Source organism: Stegodyphus dumicola, chromosome 8, assembly GCF_044657685.1.
Source record: "Stegodyphus dumicola isolate Sdum_Otavi_A_Nest chromosome 8, ASM4465768v1".
NCBI classification, from domain to species: domain Eukaryota; kingdom Metazoa; phylum Arthropoda; class Arachnida; order Araneae; family Eresidae; genus Stegodyphus; species Stegodyphus dumicola.
Genome location: NC_140775.1, coordinates 101,440,042 through 101,461,639, shown reverse-complemented (window position 1 = coordinate 101,461,639; position 21,598 = coordinate 101,440,042). Strand labels below are relative to the sequence as shown.

The 21,598-nt window shown below is 32.1% G+C and overlaps 1 protein-coding gene across 3 annotated transcripts in view; it reads right to left on the bottom strand.

Annotated features, from left to right (window-relative positions):
* The window catches only part of LOC118193957 (uncharacterized), a 114,830-nt gene that overhangs the window by 17,025 nt on the left and 76,207 nt on the right, over nt 1-21,598 (bottom strand). For all 3 annotated transcript variants that reach the window (XM_035365124.2, XM_035365126.2, XM_035365125.2), the window contains exons 2-5: nt 17,602-17,754; nt 13,806-14,099; nt 11,653-11,796; nt 1-132 (exon numbers count right to left, since the gene is read on the bottom strand). In XM_035365124.2, coding sequence (XP_035221015.1) covers nt 1-132; nt 11,653-11,796; nt 13,806-14,099; nt 17,602-17,695 — 664 coding nt within the window. In that variant the 5' untranslated portion in view covers nt 17,696-17,754. The remainder of the gene's footprint in view (nt 133-11,652; nt 11,797-13,805; nt 14,100-17,601; nt 17,755-21,598) is intronic.

The window sequence follows — 21,598 nt, the reverse complement described above, 5'->3', positions numbered from 1 at the left end:
TAATAGAGACACATCGTCCTCTCCTATCTCTCGCCCAAGGCGCACAAATGCACACCGACTTGCACAGGGATTTCGGATCCACCAAGTGTATACACTGTTCATCATATTCGCATGGATCATAAAGACTGTAAACTAAAAGAAAAGAAATCAGAGCTATAGTAATTAAATTTGTTATTTCTCTTTGCCACGCAACAATACAAATATTAAAAACTATTTTCAAGCATTTTTAATAACTATTTATTTGATCTCTCGTTAGAATTATGTTTATTGTAGGTAACAGTATAACATTATTTCAGCCTACTGACGGGATTCTTTTAGTTCAAGCTTATTCTATCTTTTCTCATTTCAAATTTTACAATATTAAAAAAAGGGTTGAAAATTTCTAATTACCAAAACTCTACTTTAGTATGCTCTTTATATATATATATATATATATATATATATATATAGTAAAAAAAGTAGAGAGAGGAAAGAGAAAGGAAAACCGGAAAAAGGTAGGTTCACGTAGAATTTGTTAATATATTAATTAATTAATTTTTTAATTCCTCTCGTATTTCTTAATATTGATAAATGCCTTATATAACATAAAACACTTATATGTGAGCTATTTCTCTTTTAACATTTATTTACGAAATAAATACTGCAATAAGCTAAATTTTGAATCGGAGCTTACCGTGAAAGATGGCCCAGAAGCCGAGCTGTAAAGTCACTGAACACTGGTAGTTCGGCATGCGCTTGATTTTAGGCAAACGGGCTGGCTGCATGAGCGTTTTCTCGGATTTTCCGATGTCTAATGGGGATGTGAGCCAATTTCAATTAGAAAATCCTTCACGAACGCGTCCCTTCCCTTAGACAGATAGCCTTTGCTTCCTTTACCTTAATCAAATAAAACCAAAACAAATCCCGCGAAAGATTCAGCTGGAGAGCCGCATATTAGTCAGATGCATGAAGCCATTTCTTAAATAAAACTTCTCTCAGAGCAAAACTTCAAGAATTTATAACTTCTCAGCTCCCAAATTATATTTGGGAGCTGAGAATATTTTATATACCAAATTACCAAATTATATTAAAAATATATACCAAATTATATTAAAAATTTCGGTTAAAAATTAGAAAATTTTCTTTTGAGATTTATTATTATCATTATTTTAAAAAAACTTTTGCAGGAAAATTTGAAGTCATTTTTGCAAATTTTTTATAGTTACTCTCTATTTCCCAATTTATCAAAAAGATTTAAGTAAGAGCTATGATAGTGTGGAAAAAAAACATTTTTTTTTTTTCTTTAAAGTTAGCCTAATATTACGAAACATACTATTTATACATTATAAAAAAATTCAAGTTGACTGTTTGGGTAAATTTTGCTGTAGGTATGATTTTTTAGATATGACCAAAGTTTTAAATCTCTTAATCATTAAGAATAACACTATCATGGAAATGATTAATCTCGCTTTCGTGAATTCCTTTTGTTAGCTCAACTTTGGTGGGTTACGGCTGACAAAATGCATATCTTTAATAATTTCTATGAGAATAGGTCATGCAAATTGAAACAAACGATTTCCAAAACAAATTAATAATTCTGGTACGCAGCTGAGACAAAATTATATGAGTTAAATGGTGCTTTTGAAAATGAGTTATATTTTAGAAGTGTATCGAAAAGAAAATATTATTTCAAATTAAAAAAAATTTTCTTTGAGATTATTCACTAAGAGATAATCTAATGTATTATGCCGTAATGTATTATTATGTGTACTACTAACGGTAAATTACATTATTTTTTATTGGTACACTGTGCGGGGGGGGGAAAGCGACAGTTCTATATCTTCCGTTCTACAGATCCGATTGACCAAATTCAACTTGCGTTTTTCATGTCTCGAAAGCGCGACTTAGGATATGTATTAGATTTATATACAGCATTGTTCTAATATAGGTATTTTCACACAAAATGGGACATTTTCTGAAATGACATGCCAATATTTTTCCATATTTCAATTCTACGACTCAAATTCTGCTAAGTTTTGTAAAAATCGCAAGAATAGTTTTTAAAAAATTAGCCCTCAAAATTTTAGCTCCTCCATGTTAATTGAGTTTGATATATATTTATTAATACCTCTTTTTTATTAAACTTATTTGATTCTTCCTTTCATATTTCGAAATTAAGGCTCATTCCAAATAAAATTCGCCTGTTTTTTATTATTTATTTTTTAAATTTGTATTTTTAAATGATTTTTATAAATTTTTCGGAAAATAATTTGAATTATAAAAGTTTACTATCATCTTAAAGTAGATGTATTTCTAAGCATACCTGCAAAAAATTAGAGTTTTTTATTCATGCTTTCACAAGATATGCGTGAATTTACATTTTGGCACATTTTGAAATTTATAAGCGATAATAATGCCAAATGTGGCTTACGCACTTTGTTAAAATTATTTGAAAGTATGAACAACGACTTTTTTTCCGCTCATGGGCAATGAAGAAAAAAGAAAGGAAAATAGGTTGCTATAAATTAAGAAGTTCGCCAAGTGAATTATTCTTAGCGCAAACTGAAAAAAAAAATCGCAAGATAAATTTTTAAATTTCTCCACAAATTTCGCACCAAAAATTACAAAATTTAATATCTAGGCATAATATGAGTCATAGAATCGAAATATGGAAAAAACTGGTATGTTATTTCAGAAAATGTCCGATTTTGTGTCAAAATACCTATGTTAGAACAGAGCTATAATCCCAAAACGCGCTTTCGAGACACGGAAAACGCAGTTTGGATTTCAACAATCGGCCCAATAGAAAGGGAGATATAGAACTGTCCCTTTATTTTTTTCCTTCCTCAGCGTACAATTTTAAACAAAAGATTTAAATGAATATTCGGAATTAATGTAAAATAACTCCTCTTTTAATAGTATATTGATACATGGTGGTGCATATATTTTTATTGTTATTTATATGGCGCAAAATTTAAAAAGTTTCAAAAGTGTTGTCCTACACGATTTAAACAAATTAATGAGATGAAATGAAAATAATCGATGAATTTTAATTTCTGCTTATTAACAACAACAAGTAAATATCTCAACAAGTATAAATACCTAATTAGGAAAATTACCGAATAACAACTAAATGATGTAGAAGATAAAACAAACAATTGTCCCTAATTTGTGCATCCTAAATACAAATATCACACTCAAAAATGTTTAGTTAGATATTAAATATATAAGCCAGCATGTAGAGACATTAAATATTTTGGAAAGGAGAGGTGAAAAATGAGCAACGCCCTCGCCGACACGAACCTCAAACGTTCCGAATACGCGCCGAGTGTGCTGACCATTACACCACGAAGGCATGCTAAGAAGCTGGCAGAAATACCTTATATACTTTCCCTTTTAAAGTGCGACTGGGTATTAGGGAACACAATCACCAAATCCTGATGGTGGAGAATCATCATCCATCAGCATTTTTAGTTCGGGCGCCACTGTAGAGACATTAGGTATTATGAAGCAGGAGAGGTGAAAAATGAGCACTGCCCTCGCCGGGACTCTAACCTCGGACCTCTCGAATACGCGTTGAGTGTGCTGACTATTACACCACGAAGGCATGCTAAGATACCGGGAGAAATACCTTATAAGCATATTTCATAAAAATTGATGCAGAAGGGTTTTTTCGTATTATAATATTAACTTCATTCTTGAAAATGTCATATATTTGCATTTCCTGCTTACCTTCACGTGAAAAACGTTTTGCAAGATGTCAGAATGTTAATCAGATGTGGATGCATTCGTTGAATAAATATGGCAATCAATGGGCGAACTATGGAGAACTGGCGAAAAATTTGGTTTCAAAATTAAGTCCTTAAAACTTCTGCTTCAATTAACTGCAGAACTAAATATTTCTTTAATGTCATTTTTATCTTAAACAACACATATTCCATAAGGAAGTGTATTTTGCATCAAAGCTGTACGAAATGCGTTAAAAATCTGTTCTTCATAGTAATTGCGTAGTTAATGAATCGGAACTGTAGAGTAAGCTGGAATTTTCTGACTTTTACTTTGGTTTAAAGAAAATAAAAGAAACAAGCTTGATTTTTGGGCAGGAAAATACATCCATGGTAGGCTTATATTAGATACTTACATATTTCATAAGGAAGAAGGAAATGTCATTTAAAATTAACAATGCCTGCATTCTAGAGTTATACAATGGATACTTATTCAGTCACGGACATTTATTTATTTATTTATTTATTTTTTGTCTGAAAACATTTTATACACTCGCAAAAGAAGCATGAATTGAAGAATCACCAACATGGTTGCAATAATATCGGTTTTTAAAAATAACTACCAAAAGAACTAGTGGCTAATTTAAAGTGAGTTTATAAAAAGGAAATTTTATATGTTAAAAATTTAATTCCATCAGCAACAGTGAAGGAAATAGAATATTATCGGTATGACTGCAAAAATTTGAATCATTCGTAGTGCATTGGAGTTCAGCAGTCTGTTTCTTCTAGTACTGAAATTCATAAATTTACCAAAATTCAGTTTTTACACGTCAGATAGATTCTCAGAAAAAAAAAAAAAAAAAAAAAAAAAAAAAAAAAAAAAAAACCGTCTAAAAGAAACAGTAGAAAGTAGGATTTGCAATCTGAGAAAAGTTTAACATTACAAATATTCAAAAAATTAAAAATATCAAAATCAATAAAAATAATGACTTAGTCTTTTATAAAATAATATTAATATCTGTTAGTGCCAACCCATAAAAGTAAATCCTTGATTTTGAATAAAATTAAAACTGAATTTCGTTTATGAGTGGTTAAAACTCAGCTCAAAAGAAGTTTCAGTTTGAAAAGTTCCAGCGTTCGCTTCTGCATTTCTTTTTTGAATACAAAATAATATCAAGAGAGTTTGCATGTGTATGTTACAATAAATTTCCTCACAACAATTCTATTTTATGTGAATGCAGATAATAATCGACACCAATTCGAAATTTAGCTAGTGAGCTATTATAAAGTGTTAGAAGCCTATTTTATTCATAAAACTTATTTGTAAAATAACACTTGATGCAAAATGTCACTAAAAAGCAAAGATACATTGATTTTTTTAAAAATTATGCTATATGGAAGAAAGTACTTTTATAATATTGAAGGTGAAAGAGATCTAATCAGCCTAAACTTTTGTTTATCCGTGCGCATGATTTTATCGAAACTGTCATTAAAATGCAGGAAAGTGTATTAAAAAAATTCCTTCGATTTTTCGTAAAGCTGATCAAGTGTTACAATGTAAAGAAAGAATTAGAAGATTATTTTTAGATGTAAAATCCCAACTTCATTTAAACAAATCGCATAGAAATTTTAAGTTAATCATGTTTTGTTTTAACTATTCGAGTATATCTTTTATTTTGTAAGTTTATAAAGATATATAAAAAAAGTAACTTACCTTTCATAAAAAATAGCATATTACTAATATAAAAATGCAAAGCCTGTGCAAATAATATGACATAAATGTGCTTTTATTAATTAAAATTTAGTTGCCAATTTATGCCCTTTCATTTCGAATATGCAGGTTTTTGTACTATTTTTTTCATTAGCATATCTTTTGAAAATTAAATAATATTTAACATATTGATATTGAGTAAATGTAGTTGACTACTGTGTTAGCTGCAACCGTAATTCTACTCTTTTTGCTTTCCAGAAATTGTTAGAACTGTCTCACGCGGCTGATTTAAAAAGCTGGAGAGAGACATCTCGGCTCAGTTTGTTTTGATAACTGTTGTTGATTGTAGCGAATTCGCGGTAAGATCGGATTAGCTTCTCTGCGCTTTGGATTGCGTTCTATTTATTATTTTAGTAGTTTAAAATATAACTATTGATTATATTGCGTGATATTGTACGTATATATTTGAGAAAAAATCCAGCGTATTTCTTGTGATAAGAATAAATTTTATTAACTTTTTATCGAACTTGTGCATTAAATCTATTACGAACCCGTACGCGCGCAACAATATTTAATAAATAAAGGTAATACACAAACCGTTAAAAAAACGCCTCTCTGGAGGTAATATAAAATCTGAAAACTTTCAGATTTGTTTTTTGCTATTTATTAGTCCAAAGGGGCTTTATCCCTGAAGGACTATAGTTTTCGTTTTGCGATTTTACATTGGTTGACTATAAATGTCCGTTTCACTTTTCAAACTGTTGCCACCAAATATTAGAGTCCTGCATTATATCTGAAGAAAGTACATAATGAAAAATCTGCATAAATGTATGCATATTTCTTGCGTTGTGATAAAAAACCACGGTACATAGAGCCATGGAATTTTGAATGACGTAATCCTACTGCGAATATGGGCATGTGGAAGCCCGAATTTGAAATTTTGAATTTGTTTTATTATCGATTTCATATTTTGTAAGATTTTAACGAATTTCTGAGTAAAACCTCAACGATTTAAAAGCGAGCAATGGCAACACTCTACGAGGGGGGGGGACCTTTTTATCTCCAGCGCGTCGAACTGTGTATCGGAAATTCTCAAGATATGCTTATTTTAAAATTATTTTCGACATTGCTATTGAACTAAATTTTATGGTTTGAGTACGTAGAACATGATATTTAATAAGTAAAGGTAACAGACAATATGTTAAAAAATGCCCCTTTGAATGTAATTTAAAATCTGAAACATTTCAGATATTTATTTTTTTTAATTTTATCGGATAAACAAACAAACAAAAAAAAAAAAAAAAAAAAAAGGGTTATTATTGTGCCAGTGAAAATCAGGAGATTTTAGTGCCCTGGTATTTATTATCTTTAAATGTAATGTGCAGCTTCAAGAGTTAAAATTATTTCATATCTATTTTACTATAAATGGCATCATTATTATTAATATAAATTATAAAACATTTCTCTTGTGTAGAGCTATTTAAAAAAAAATTAATTCAGAGTTTTATAACTGCAACGTTTGAAATGTGTTAGATGAAATTAAATTGCTGAAAATGGGACGTGCTCCGCACCCTCCCACAGACAGAGTCGTATAAAAACAGGATTAGGATTGTGCATTTAAAAAAAGAGTTACAGCATTTCAAAATTTAAAAAAAAATATGGAACATTTGTATTAGAACTATCTTCTTAAACATAGTTTCAACGGTACTTCTTAACCTTTACGAACAGATAAGAATTCTTAGAGGGTATTTGGCTCAAATTTTTTTAGCAAAGAAATTCCGATTTTTATTTCATGAATAACTATTCGACACATCATGCTCATTTCGCTAGCCTCGGTCTCTGCTAGTTGTAGCAACCGTGTGACTGCATTCTATATTTTTTTCATGTTGCCTAAAGATTCCATTGTTTATAAACATTAACTAGTGCTCGTAAAGATTAAAGAGTAATCTGGAAGGAAAGAAAAGGTCCACTGATTAAAGTTTTCGACTGATATCCAATGATGTAATTATTTATGCTAATTATTTGCAACTGAACCCTAAACTGAACTTCTACAGAGGTTAGTGAATGAAATATTCAAATTAGGCGACAAACAACACATTGCGCAATGCATGCACGTTAAAACTTGGGTGTATGGTTGATTAACGTTATGATAGTTTCTGAGAGTGTTTAGTAGTCATTAGTTATGGCTCGAAAGTATAACTTATGTGCAAAGCAAAAATAGCAAATAATTGGTAGTCTCCAGTGGAGGGGAAAACACAAATGGAAGTAGCCGAAGATCTGAATATCACTCAAAGTCTCATATCAAAAACTCTGAATATCTTTCAATGCAGTGAATCAGTTATTAGACAGTCTAGTGATGGCTGGTCAAGTGCAACAACCGTATTCGAAGACTGTTTTCTGTCCCTGTCGGATAGAAGAAACAATAAGTGAGTACAGAAGAGTTGATTTTAAACCTTCAGTATGCCGTGAGAACTCTACTTAGGCACTCTGGTGCTACACGATGATTTCAACGGGTTGAAATTTATAGGAAAAAAACGAAAGATTTGTGTCTCTTTTACTTTACCTTTCAAAGAGATAAGATGAAACCAAAAGCAATGAGGCCGTTGATTGATGAGTTTGTTGATGAGTCCATACAAAGCCTGAACTGGGATTTTAGACCAGTTTTGAAAGGCAAGGAATAAGGAATACGCAATTTTCCTAGTCTTATTCATGAAAGATCTCATTTCCACGGCCGCGGTTCCATACTTTAGAATGAATCATTAAAAAGGCCGCACGGAACTGCGTATTTTTAATAGAGGTTTTATTACTGGTCACAGATATGTGAATAAATCTTTAAATCCCGCATATGTTCTTTAAGGATGACTCAGATGTTTTGTTAATAGATGACAGAGTAGTTCGCTCAGAACATTTTCAGTAACAGAATGCTTCGAAAAAGAAGATATCACTGTAGCACTGGCCAGCTTACTCCTCGCAACTTGAACCATACTGAGCATACTGCGTGAGATGCCTGATATCGCCGAACCGCAACACGCCCAATTTTTCCCTGACGCTCCAGGATCTGAAGAGCATAGGAAACTTTCAGAAAAGTGGCGTGCAATTTCGCAAGCCTCGACAAAGTGTTTGGTGAATTTTAGGAAATCAAGATGTAAGGTTTACATTTCTGTAAGATTTGAATAGTATACTATTTTACAGAATGATTTATTGTAAAACAAGGTAGATTATTTTTTAAATATCTTTAGATTTCCATAAATCCGACTTTAAATTCAATATTTTGAGGTTAACAACTGGCAAACATGCTAATTTATGTTAAATTATGCTTTTGTACAAAATGTTTTTAATCATTTTTCAATAGCATGAAGCAGCTGAGTTCTAAACGTGATAACTCGTTAAATTAAACTGTGAGTTTTGTCAAATGATTCAACTGTCGATAAATAATAACTAAATTCAAATTATTTCAAATATCGGTAAACAGCAACGATTTCCGTCGGTAAACAGCAAACTCAAACGATTTCAACTATTGATAAATAGCCAAAATAATCATGAACGTGATGAGTAGATTTACAATAAAAAGCGATAAACAGACAGAAATGAATCATTAAACTCTCGATAAACAGTAATTTATAAATGAAATTAACAGGTTGTTAAATTACTGAAAAACATGGTTCAGTTGCATGATTAAGCATTTTCCAGTTAACTAAAGGGATTTATTAAATAGCCGACATCACCGCACTTTGCTTGCTGAACATCTAAAATTACACTTTATATAAAACTGTAATTGTTTCAGAAACGCAGATTATGTTTTTATTCTGAATAAAGTCATATTTTACGTTTCAAAACATTTAATATTTTTCAAGCAATCAAAAGCTAATGTTTTTTAATATGCTGTTTTTATTACTACTCTCAAATATTAAAAGAAAAAGAAGTACTATCACATGCAAACAAATATTTTATTAACTTACATTATCACTGGATGCAAGTCAAATACAGTATAATCCCCTGACTTACGTAGAACGCATTTTAAGAAATTTGCAAGTATATAAGCAAGCAAAAGCCTTAGCATTCAAAAAACATTTTCTTCCTCCTGACCCAAACGTTTTTATCAAACAATATTCACTCGGTCAAATTATAAATAAATATCATATACGTAATATTATATACGGCATAAACTACTTTATTTTAAAAATGAACACAAATAGTGTAAGCGATATCAGTTTAATTTTTTTTTTTTTTTTTTTTTTTTTTTTTTTTTTAAATGTGGTTTAAAAATATCATCATTAAGGTGGCTTCCGTTCTGGTCAATGCATTGAGATAGTCGAGTCTTGAAGTTTCTTTCCACTTTACCAAAATATCGGGTATGTTGTCGATTTAGCAGCTTGAATATTGTTCTTCAGTTGAGCCAGGTTCTTTGGACGTTAGAGATTTCACACAGCCCCACAAAAAGAAATCATACGGGGCTAAATCAGGCCAGCGCGCTGGCCACTGAAAGTCGCCCCGTAAGGAGATAAGGCGTCCAGGGAAATGTTCTCCGAAAACCCATGGTCCAATGATGCCTATTTTGGACAATGCACATCAAACAGTCACACGTATTGTATAGAGGGACTGCTCATGAAGTTTTCGGGGGTTCGTGCCACTCCAGTATCGAATGTTTTGCTTATTCACGCAATCGGAAAGATGAAAATTTGCCACATCGCTAAAAAACATAAGGGCATCATATTGCCAAGAACGGCTTCGCATTTTTTTCGTGAAAGAAAATAGCGTGGATTAAGTTTTTGCACCACTGCCAATTTATATCGATGAAAATGCAGCACGTTGAAAAGTACGACAAGGCGAACGCGTGCTCCTCCCTCGTTCTCGTGCATGATCGGTACTAAACCTACATGACATAAAACGATAGACACCTCTCCTTTCAATGAGCGTCACCCACCCTTCTCAGAATAAATGTCGCTATATGGCACGCGTTTCAAATAAAGAAGTTCCCCTGCCGCACCTTGTATTCTTTTTAATATATACACGAATAAAAATTGAGCTTTTTGATCGAAGTCGCGTTACAGCATTTCTTTGGTAAATTTGTAATGTCTCTCGCTACTTTGTCTAGGGTAAAATGTCGAGGAACCTAGTGAACTAAGTATCGACTTATTGCTGAGTTCAAGTACTTACAACGTAGACTCGAGAAGGATTAAAATACCCTTATATTCACTCAAAGAAATAATAACAGATGGCCTTCTTATCGGGCTTACAGGAAAGCCTCCACTTGGGCTTTTAAATCAGGATAAAAATAAGAAACTAATCAAATACTAACTAAAATAGACGTGGCCGAAGCTAGACACAAATAAAAACTCATTCTGGTAGGAAGTTGTAAGTGTCAAACAAGAAGTGAAAGGAAAGAGTTTCAAAATTATAAATACCTGCTATAAAATTAACATACGCCTTACAAAGTAATTTCCATCGCTAGTACATACAATGATATATGTCTATCTTTATTAAATGTATTTATATGCACAACTTCATATATGTTTTTAGGCGCAATTTTTACTGCAAGTCTCATAAATTCGAATTTTGGGTTTTTAGAAATTTTTCCCCCTCCCTGCAATTGTGGCTTATTAAAATTTGACGGTGAGGGAAACTTATTTGCTCGCTAATTAGTGCACTAACGTTAGTCACGCCATCACTGTGATTGCATTTAATTATTTGATTAAGAGAAAGCAAACTAAGCTATCTGTCTCCAGGAAAATATACTTCCGGGGAGGACTTTGAAGAAAAAACGTATCTTATTCACATTACATATGGGAAAAACTACAAAGATTCCTATGTAGTCAGCCCATTTACAGCGATTTGAACTGGAGTGAATTAGTGTTCAGGGATTTTTTTTTTTTTTTTTTTTTTTTTTTACTTGCCACTGCTCAGTATTGTCATAAACCATAATCACGCAGCTACTGCTTTGGTGACCTTGCACCTGTGTCTGTATACTTCGGATTTGAATCGAAAACTCTGTACCTCAGAATAATAAATGTACTCATGTCTTCGAGGCCAATATGTCAGTGCCTTTTTCAGTGTAAGTAATGGTTGGTTGTTGGGTCACTGCAGTTCTAAGTACCTCTCAAAGGTCGTTACATTGAATTAAACTTTATAACGATTTCTTCGCTTTGCACCCTACTTAAATTATGATTATATTTTAGTTCGCGTTTCTTTTTGAGAATATAATTAAAAATTCAGGTAAAAATATCGTGTGATACTCACTCATTTCCCTACAAACATCATAACCTCTTTCTTTTATGCGCAAACGCACGAAATTTTTGGGACATTCGCAAATTCCATCTTGGCATGTTGCTTTATCTGTAATGCAGTCTTTCGACGTCCTGCATGCACCTCCATTTCGTACACCTGTAAAGATTATAAAACAGAAAATAAATATATGGAAAGGTGAACTTCAAAATTTTTCTACATATATGTGCACTTATCTGCATAAAATGCGTCGAAATTCTCAGAACTGAATAAATTCTTCGCCCTAGATTCTGAGAATTTCCAAGTACCACCGCAGCATTTACGGTACGTTATGAAAGCATGTTATTCATTACACGACTTTCTGACATGCATTTAGAACGTTCTACACGTCATGTCGACGTGTGTGTGTGTATTATAACCATACTGATAGAATGTTACTTTTCAAAGTAAGCACCAGTGCGTTTTTCAGTGTTTTCAGCATGTGTTTCAAAAGTTCGTGCTACTCACTTTAGATTTACAATCATATTTATTGCTTTATAAATAAATGAGTGGCTTCGTTGGCAGTAGCTTTAGGAATTTTAAGAGACTTTTCCTTTTAGACAAATATGTTATTGCTAAATTTTAGCTTGTCCATATTGGTTCTAATAAACATATACATTATGCTCAGCGGTTCTCAACCTTTTGACTAACGCGTGCCATCTAAAAAAAATTGAAAGCCTTTAGTATTGTAAGGATCTTAAGTTTTACTAACGTTTATTTTATTTTAAATCTTTACTATCACTTCTTATTTTCTACTTCCGGCCAGAATTAAAAGCTTTAACTTATTTATGCAAATTTGTCTTGCGAACGCCAAGTACTTAAGTTGTGGCTTTTTGCCAAGCAAGAGAGGGGAAGGAGCTATTAGAAGCAGGCCGCTTGCCATAGTAGTTTTACTCGGTTGCTGGTTGCCTTCAAGGCCAGAGGTTTAATCCTCTTGATAATTTTAAACGTATCGTAGTGTTAGCAGTTCTCTGTACTACATACGGCTTTTTGCTAATATACGGCCAATCTTGAAGTAGGCACTTGTTTGATTAATCCAAAGTTAAGTTTAGTTAGAGTTTAGTTAATATTTTTATATTCTTACGTTCAGACCACAAGTGGTTGGTCTCTGTATTCCGAAGTCCGGAAATCATTGTAAAGAGAGAAAAATAAAGGGTTTCGTATACCCTTCCTGTGTGTATTGTCTACTTCCCAAATTTATTGAACATAGCTTTAGTAAGCTCCCTGTTCCGAGTCAGGACATTTAATGTTCCCAAAGCAAGTAAGGAGGAACACAGAACCTGATAGTATTACCACTACAAAGTACCACTACCACCACCATTCTTGGACAAAGCTCAGATCGCATAAATTTACGAGAGTTAGAGAAAAAAACTCAATCAGGATGTTTTGGTTTTAATTTTTAAATTAAATAGTTAAAAATACTTTGCTTACCACCGGTTGAGAACCCCTGCTATAATATTCTTAAATTGTATTGTAATCTCTTTATGTCTTAAATAATTGTTTTTAATAAATACTGGATGTGTACAGTGGAATTGATCGATGTACCATAATAAGTAAACTCTAGATCCTTTGGAAAGCTTCAGATGCTCTTCTCAACCTTTCTTTTTTGAGCTCTTATAAAACTTGCAGTTTTATTTTCTTTCTAGTTAGTTAGTATGACAAGGCATTTCCAGTTAACATACGATACTTCGCTGGTGTCTCCCATACTTTGATTTGTAACTGTACCTATAATTCTTTTAAAAGGAAATTTAAATGATAAGTGGTAAATTATCAAAATATATTTTCTAAACGTTTGGCTAGATATGTAAGACGAGTACTGCTTCCAAAGAGACGTTATCAGGAAAAAACATCAATCATCCTGTATTTAGATCAGTATAGCATTTTAATTTGGTTGTTGGTGATTTTTCAAATACCTTTAAGAACTTAGAAAGCGTATTCCGTTCTTTCCGAAATTTTCTACTTTTGTTTAACATTGTCTATTCTATGATAGAAATAGTAATTAGGAGCTTATTCTAAGGAAAAATCATTTAAAACCTATACAATTTTTACTTAAGTAACAGCAATTATTCATTTTTAAACAGGATTTGGAAATGACACATGAAGAATAAAATATTAGAGATAATGTTTACCGTTGACAATCAGAAAGCCAATGGCTTTTTTGTGTTCTTCATCTGCCGAGCAGGTGATCTCTCCAGACATGAGACGCGAAACAGAATAGATGGTGAGTTTGCTGAAGAAGTGGAGATTTTTAGTGGCGTTTGACACTGAAGTACCATGAATAATATCATATAACTGAATATTAGATGCAAAATCCCAGTGGAATGTAACATTTAAAGGATGATAACAAGTAAAGGTGGCATTGTCCCCTGGAAAGAAGATGGCTTCCGTAGGTTCTAATTTCAAGTCGCCTCCTTGCCTGGGAACTAGAATGAACGCAAAAAAATTTACTAAAAAGTGAAGCTTTTAGATTCTTGTGTAAAAGCATATGATTTAAAATAGTATAAGCTTTTGACATTTAAGAACAAACCAATATTATAACATAAGACAAAACACTATTTACCATAAAAGATGATAATCATGTAAAGTAGTCAATGTATTTGCAAATCTGTAGTGCTATCTGGTGCGTAACTCACTGAAACTTCACTACTAATGAATTATTATTTCTTTGGTCATGAATTATAAAGAATTACTAATTAACCTAACCTTACTTGAGGAAAAAATATTTTTAGCAAACTTTAAAAATACTAATTTAGTAGTTATGTTTAAGATGAAATTGATTTTAACACATATTATTTAATATTCACAACCTTTCTAAAATTTTTATTTTGTGTTAAATAAACAAATGCAATATAGAATTCACTATCATTAAGCTTTGCAATTTAATACATGCCTGAAAAAAAAATTGCGGACTGAAATAGTGTTCGATTAAGACAAAACAGTTGATAAGCAATGAGGAAAAAAAAATTAAAAGGTGAAGCTCCATGAGGAAGAGATTAAAAAGTAGATAGAAAAATATTCTGTTTAGTAAAAAGAGATTATGAATGTTTGCGTATTAGTATGATGTAAAATCGCTTAATTCTTAAATACGAATGCATTTGGATAGACAAGAGTTCGTATAAGTGATACCAACATTCCTCCAGATTTTTATTCAAGGCTTGTGTTTTTATCGAAAGCAATACAAGACGGTGGTAAATGGTATCCCTACTTGTCCAATATATATGCTTGACTGGGGAAAGGTTTGGAGATCTGACAGGATTTTAATAATAGATATGTGAAGCTAAATATTCTCTTGTATAAAGATGATAATGTTATCTCTGGTAGACATGATAACATTGGGAAACTTAACAGACTGAATGTTAGTGAGGTACCGTCATTGATTCTCGCTCTTAAACATGTGACAGAGTGTCTTAAAACTCCCTAAGGTTTTCTTTCATTTTAAGTAATGCGTTTCGTATAATAGGGAAAACTGAAAACTGAAAATTTTACCTTAGCTGTTCTTTGCCGTGAGCTTTTTATTATAGTTTGAGTCTGTCAATCTGATATTGAACAATCACCTGAGATTGTGAAATTCCCTTTTTAGAATGGAATTTCTCACTGGTTGAGAGACCTTGTTATAGGTAGTGATTTTCCCAATAAATAATGAATTCTCAGATTATTCGAGTCAAAAGAATATCGTGATTCCTACGACACGGCTCCTTTCCGGTACTTTCTGCACTTTGCAAGCACGATGCAGGCATTGCTGCATATGCCGAAGAATTAGAGGTACGTGTGATAAAAAACGTAACACAGAAAGCGGAAGACTTGAGCGTCTTCCACTTTAAAACTTCTTACTGCACTGTGCAATGGTACCACACATCCAAAAAATGCAAATACGTATCTGGTTGGAAGATAATAGTGAAACTGTGCTTTTGGAAGCTCTCACTACCGTACTGTTCCCCTAAGTTTTTCTTCTCTTAGCCTACTGCTATCTTTATAATGGATATAAATGATCCGTGAGAACTACTGGTGGTGACAATATCTAACGAGGAAAAGACTCATCAGGTTCTTTCAGACTCTGTATATGCAGCAGAACGATTGTATAAGTGGCAAACCAACTTTCGAGGCAAGGGTATGCGCTGTGTAGGCCTTAAAGGTTTAAGATTCATGTTCACCAGTCTCTTGTACTTACGTTTGCAAGTATATATGATAGTATATTTGCAAGTATGATATGATCCCGGTAAAGGGCAATAAGTAATACATCAACGGCGGAAGGCCTTTAATACATATAATCCTTAGTTAACGTGCGGTTTCTTGAAATCGGATAATACGATCATGGATTATCGCTACAATATAATTACAGAGGAGAAAACGAACATCTCTGCAAATGTCTAGCCTCTATTATTCGGAAATAAGCAAGAAAGTAGACTTAAATAATAATTATATTATTTAAATCCATCGGTTTGCTGCAAGTGCCTATAGCCTTGGTGGCAATACAAAACGCTTCCACAGAAATGCAAATGGATAAGAATCCAATTAACGTTAGCGTTGCTCTTTATCGGTATTCTCAAGTAATTGTGCTACTAACCTTAGAATTTATTGTTTTATTTTTGGAAGTAACTATAATTGTGAAAGCTATTGTCAGAGGAATAATACAATAAACGAAGTAATAAAAATTGTAAAAGAAATGCAATACAACAATTTTGCAAAGCAAAACAAAACAAAAATTATTTCTTGCTTATTTTTCTTTTCCATAAATTTACTTACAACAAGCAACTTATAAATTTTGAAAAGGCTTTATATTTATAGGTTTTAACTTATTTTGATTTTCTATGAATTTAATTACAACAGATAACTTATAAATGTTAAAAAATAAGGTTTAGGGTTTATATTAAAAAGATTTATTATACTACTATTTATCTTCATATTTTAAATGGGTATGACGAGCTCAAATATATTTCAGGGCGATTTTTATGTTATACATAATTTACTCAAGAAAAAGTATTGGTAATATTCTGATTTGTTTCAATTGCAACGCAACACTTTGCTTCCACTCACCGAGGCTGCTTCATGTTTCCTGTATAGGTGGTCTCCAAATTAAAACAATTTTCAGTGGGATCTTGCTTATAGAAAAGTTAAATATCACTGCTATAAATAACAGCTGTTAGAAGTCTAGATTATTCAGATGGTAATCTTTTATTAATTTGTGTGTTTGTAACACGTATTTTCTCATTTTAAGTTTAAATTAGAAACTATAAGCTTTATTTTACTTCTGAAATGCTATTGTAAGGGTTATGTTAATTTTATTAACAGTTAAACTCCTTTCTTGTCAAATTCTTAACTTCAACTTACTACTTCCGGCCAGAACGTAGTTTTAGAATCACGTTTGAATACATAATGTAGAAGAGCGGTATTTACCCGCGAAGTTCTAATTGCTGAGTTAGAGAGAGTTACCAGGTATTCTGTCTGCACGCGTCCGCCTTTTTAGGCTTCTCTCTGGTAAGCTGTTATTACGCTCGGCCGTACTCAGGCCCTTGATAGCTTCGCAGTCAGTTAGCGTTAAGGGGCTAACTCGATTAGAATCTTGATAGCTTCGGCTATATCTCTTTTTAGTTTAGATTAGTTTTAGTTTACTCCTTAGTCTCTTAAGTTCAAGCCCAAGTGTCGGCTTTTATTGTACACTCCAAATCGGATTTCTATTAAATCTTATCTGAATAATAAAGGGTTGTTTACCCTTCCATCTTGTTGTTTGTTGTTTCTTGTTTCACGAACGCAAGAGATTATTCGCTTTTTAGTTCTTAAGTTTCTTCACGTTCAACAGTAACTTAGCTTTTACAAAGTGAGGAGCTCTACACTATAATCCTTGAAGTGTTTCTGAAGTTTGCATAAAATGGCATTTATATTATGATTAGAAGGAAAAATGAGTTACAAATAAGAAAAATTATGTACTTCTCCATTTCGCGATAGAATGAAGTTCCACCATGGATGGTCCCAAAACAGCGATCAAAAGGCACCACAGAGCGGGGTTCTTCATGGAGATCATTGTCACGATATCTTATGTGTGTTGAAGCTGTTCTCTGAGTGGTACGTGTAGCCCATGATCTGAAATTAAAAGCAGAATATTCAATAATAATCCACTGTATTAAAAGAGCTAGATTTTAAATATATTAACATTTGTGAAGATTTTTAAGTTCTTCGAAGCAGGAAATATGAACACTTAAATTCGCCTTAACAGGAATGCAAGTAATGATTCTTCCTTTCGTGAACTGGATATGCTAAAATTTTAAACAATAACTTTATACCGTAAAAACACATAAGAAAAAATGCAATTATTTGGGATGACTGGGATGAGGCAAGAAATGCATACTCTTATATTCAAGACTTAATTGTCACAAATTATTTCCTATCGCATTTTTAATTCGGGCACTACTGTAGAGACTACTTGACATTTTGGAACAGCAAATGTGAAAAATAATTCGCCACATGTAACTTATGTGTGAGAGATATCACATAGAAGTAACATGTACAAGATATCTTAAAAGTCAAACTGTAAATCTTAATACTGCATCCTCTACCCTTCCTGAATGTTGTTAGTTCCAACCTTTCAAGAAAGGCAAGGCTGGTGCCACAAGACAAATGACAAATAGAATCAGAATGGCACTTCCGAACGAGATCGGAATCACGGCGATTTAGCTAGATATGTTAACTGCTTACCTCAGAACAGTGAGCCCACGGACAATGCGATGACTCCTGTTTTTTAAATAGTTATTACTTGCATAAAAATGCTTTGATTTCTACAACTCTAAAATTTCCTCGTAATACTCTCATTTCCCCGTAGGATACTCAGCCTTAACTAGGATAAAGGAAGACTGATAACGCTCATGTACTTTGCCTTAATAATCTAATCCTTTTGTAATTTCGTTTATATTACCAGCATAGTTACATCTTATGTTTACTTGACTCATGCTGACTTTGATTTAAAAACGGATTACACATATACATCAAAGTATGCATTTGTAATAAATATATAACTCGAATAGTCACAGATTTTTTTTAAATCTCTATGTAGCAACAGCTTGCACTATGTTCACGTAAAGTTATTAGCTTGGTTCATGCAAAAATTTGCTTAAAGTTCATAATCTTCAGATCACAAAACTGTTTTCTAAAGCATTAAAGAAAAAATAAAGTTTGCATCATGACCTTCTGAGCGCTACGGCTTTCTGGATCTGCTCGCGAAAAAATGTATTTAAATAACATTTATTAGATCTATGTGGTTATTTAATTTCTGCTTTGACTTTCCTTATAACCTTCTATTCATTAAGATGATATTTATATCAGTGGATCGCGGCCCCGAATCTATTTTATGCGGCTCGCGAATCCATTGTACACTTTAAGAACGTCTTATGCTGGTTATGAATTGTTTTATTAGACATGATAGTATACATTTTAGAAGACACTTACTTCTATGGTCTTTGAAATATTGCCTTCTTTAAACGTATTCTCTTCCAAAAAGAAAAATAATTTGATAATGAAATGAATAGCGCAGTAGATGGTTATTTAAAAGTTACCACGTTTGAGCTTTGGTAAAGTATAACTATTTATACAACTCCGGCTTTAATTTAATTCTTTAAGATCTAATTAGTTCTTGTGTAGAAAAAATAACCGCATAGTACCTGACAAACTGAACAAAATACCTGCTTAAAAGTGCATCTGGTCAATTCAAAGTATAGCAAATATGGAAAAGAACGAAGAGGACTGTAGCCCCCAAATAAATTTTCATACATTCACATTTCATAACATAGGGAAAACTTGGAACGAAAATCCAAAATAAAATGATGATAATATCTCCCTGATATCTGCACTGTCTTCAAGAATAAATTTAATGGAATCCAGCGAGTCCAAAAATCTAGTAACGTGTGACTACAATTCACTGCAAAATGACCTTGCTTCACCCCTCTTGTTTTTAACAACACAGAAAGTTCAAGGTTATTTCTTAACTTAGTAATTTCTGAATTGCAGTGAGAAGCATTAAGTTTAATATCAAACCTTGGGCTTCAGGATTGACAATGAAATACTAAAGAATTAAACAAACCGCCCTCTCTATAGTAGCACACCATCTAAAACAAGTTATTCTCAAAACTTTCCCGAGGCAAATTTAAGGAAAACACGGCTGCTGTGACTCAGCCAATGCCGTGCAGGAACAATGAAGGTGAGGATCCTTCAAAGCCAGTTTTGGCATCTGTCGTTGAGGCACAGATTTTTTTCTCCTTTACCTTGTTTATCAATTTCATCTGTCTCATGAAAAACATTGAAACTTATACGAGTAAAAAAGAAAACAAATGCATCTTCACCGTAGACGTGTAAAAAGTGCAAGTGAAAACACCTTTGTAAGGAACAATTTCTCTGTCGGTAGAATTTAAAAAAATATATCAAATAAGTATGTTTTGGAATAATAATGTGTCTTTGGAAACATAAAAGATAATTTATTTATGGTAATAATTTAAGCAATTCAGCCAGATTATTTAATTTAAGCAAATTTTACGAATTACATAAACTTCAACATATTAACTATATAGTAATTTTAATGTATCCTTCAGTACCGTCTGACCGTAATGACTATTTTAGAAAAGCATTATGTATTAAAACATTTAAATTTTGTTATGCATTTAAGATTTTGATTTGAATTCTACTTGTAATTTTATAAGCGGACTTCAATTTAATACTGGAAGCAGTTTTAAACCAAGGAGTTACAATAAGCTATTAGTTTAAGAAATAGTCCCCCAGTAATTTAAAATCTTATATTTAAAATGATGTTTTAAAATAGCAAAGTCACATGCTAAACAAATTATTAATATGAAATTATTCCACCATAAATTACCGCTACGTGGAGATTTCTACACTTGCTTGACAAAGAAAAGATTTAATTATTCAAGATATAACTGAACAATTACTTCATTGTACCGCATGCGCATGAGGCTTGCAACAAATATTGCTCTCAGAGGCAATACATTTGATTTTTTTAGGCCTGCAATTGTAGAGTGAAAGCAATAAACACCTCAAAAATAAATTTTTCTTTTAAAGTTCTGTTTTAAAAAAACTATCGATATTTAGTGGAATTTTATATAGAACGTTCCATAAACTTAACTCTCTGATTAATTTATGAGCATATTTATCTATCAAATAATCGAAAAAAATAATATTTAATTTGTGAATTAGCTCTCACATTTGTGCACAAGTTAAAAAAATAAAGAATGAATTATTTGCATGATTTACATCATAATTATCATCTATAGGAAAACAGATACAAGATTATGAAAATTAGAAAGTTTTAAGAAACTAACAGTTCAGGTGTAAACTAATAAAAATTTTTAAGGTTGATGCAATATTTTAAATACTAAAAAAAATAATAATAATCATTTGTGACATGGTCATTTGAAATCAATAACATCATAGGAAAGAATGTTTTATGATTAAAAAATCTCATTCAAAATGTTAAATTCATTCAAGTATTGCAATGTATTGCAGTGAGCGCAAGAATATAATTTTTGATGGATGTGGGATAAGGAAGTAAAGGGAAGTTCTGCAACACCTTGGATCAAGAGGGCTAGATTGTTACAATCCCATTTTGCTGTGGAATCATAAACTTATTTAGTACCATAGAACAGTTTTAAAAGCTGCTGCATTAAAGCGATGGCATTTTTTTCACATAAAAATATTATTTACAGTCTCTAACACCTTCGAAAGGAGTGAATGAATGTTCAGCATTTACGGGAATAGATACATAAATCTATGGACTTTCCACGACATCGAAAGTAGTTTCGAGATCAGCAGTGTCACAAATGGAGTCAATAATTTTAAATTCAAAACTTCGCATATACTTTAGCATTTTAAGATTTGAATTATTTTTTATACATTTAATCATTTTTGAATAATATGTTTTCGTGAT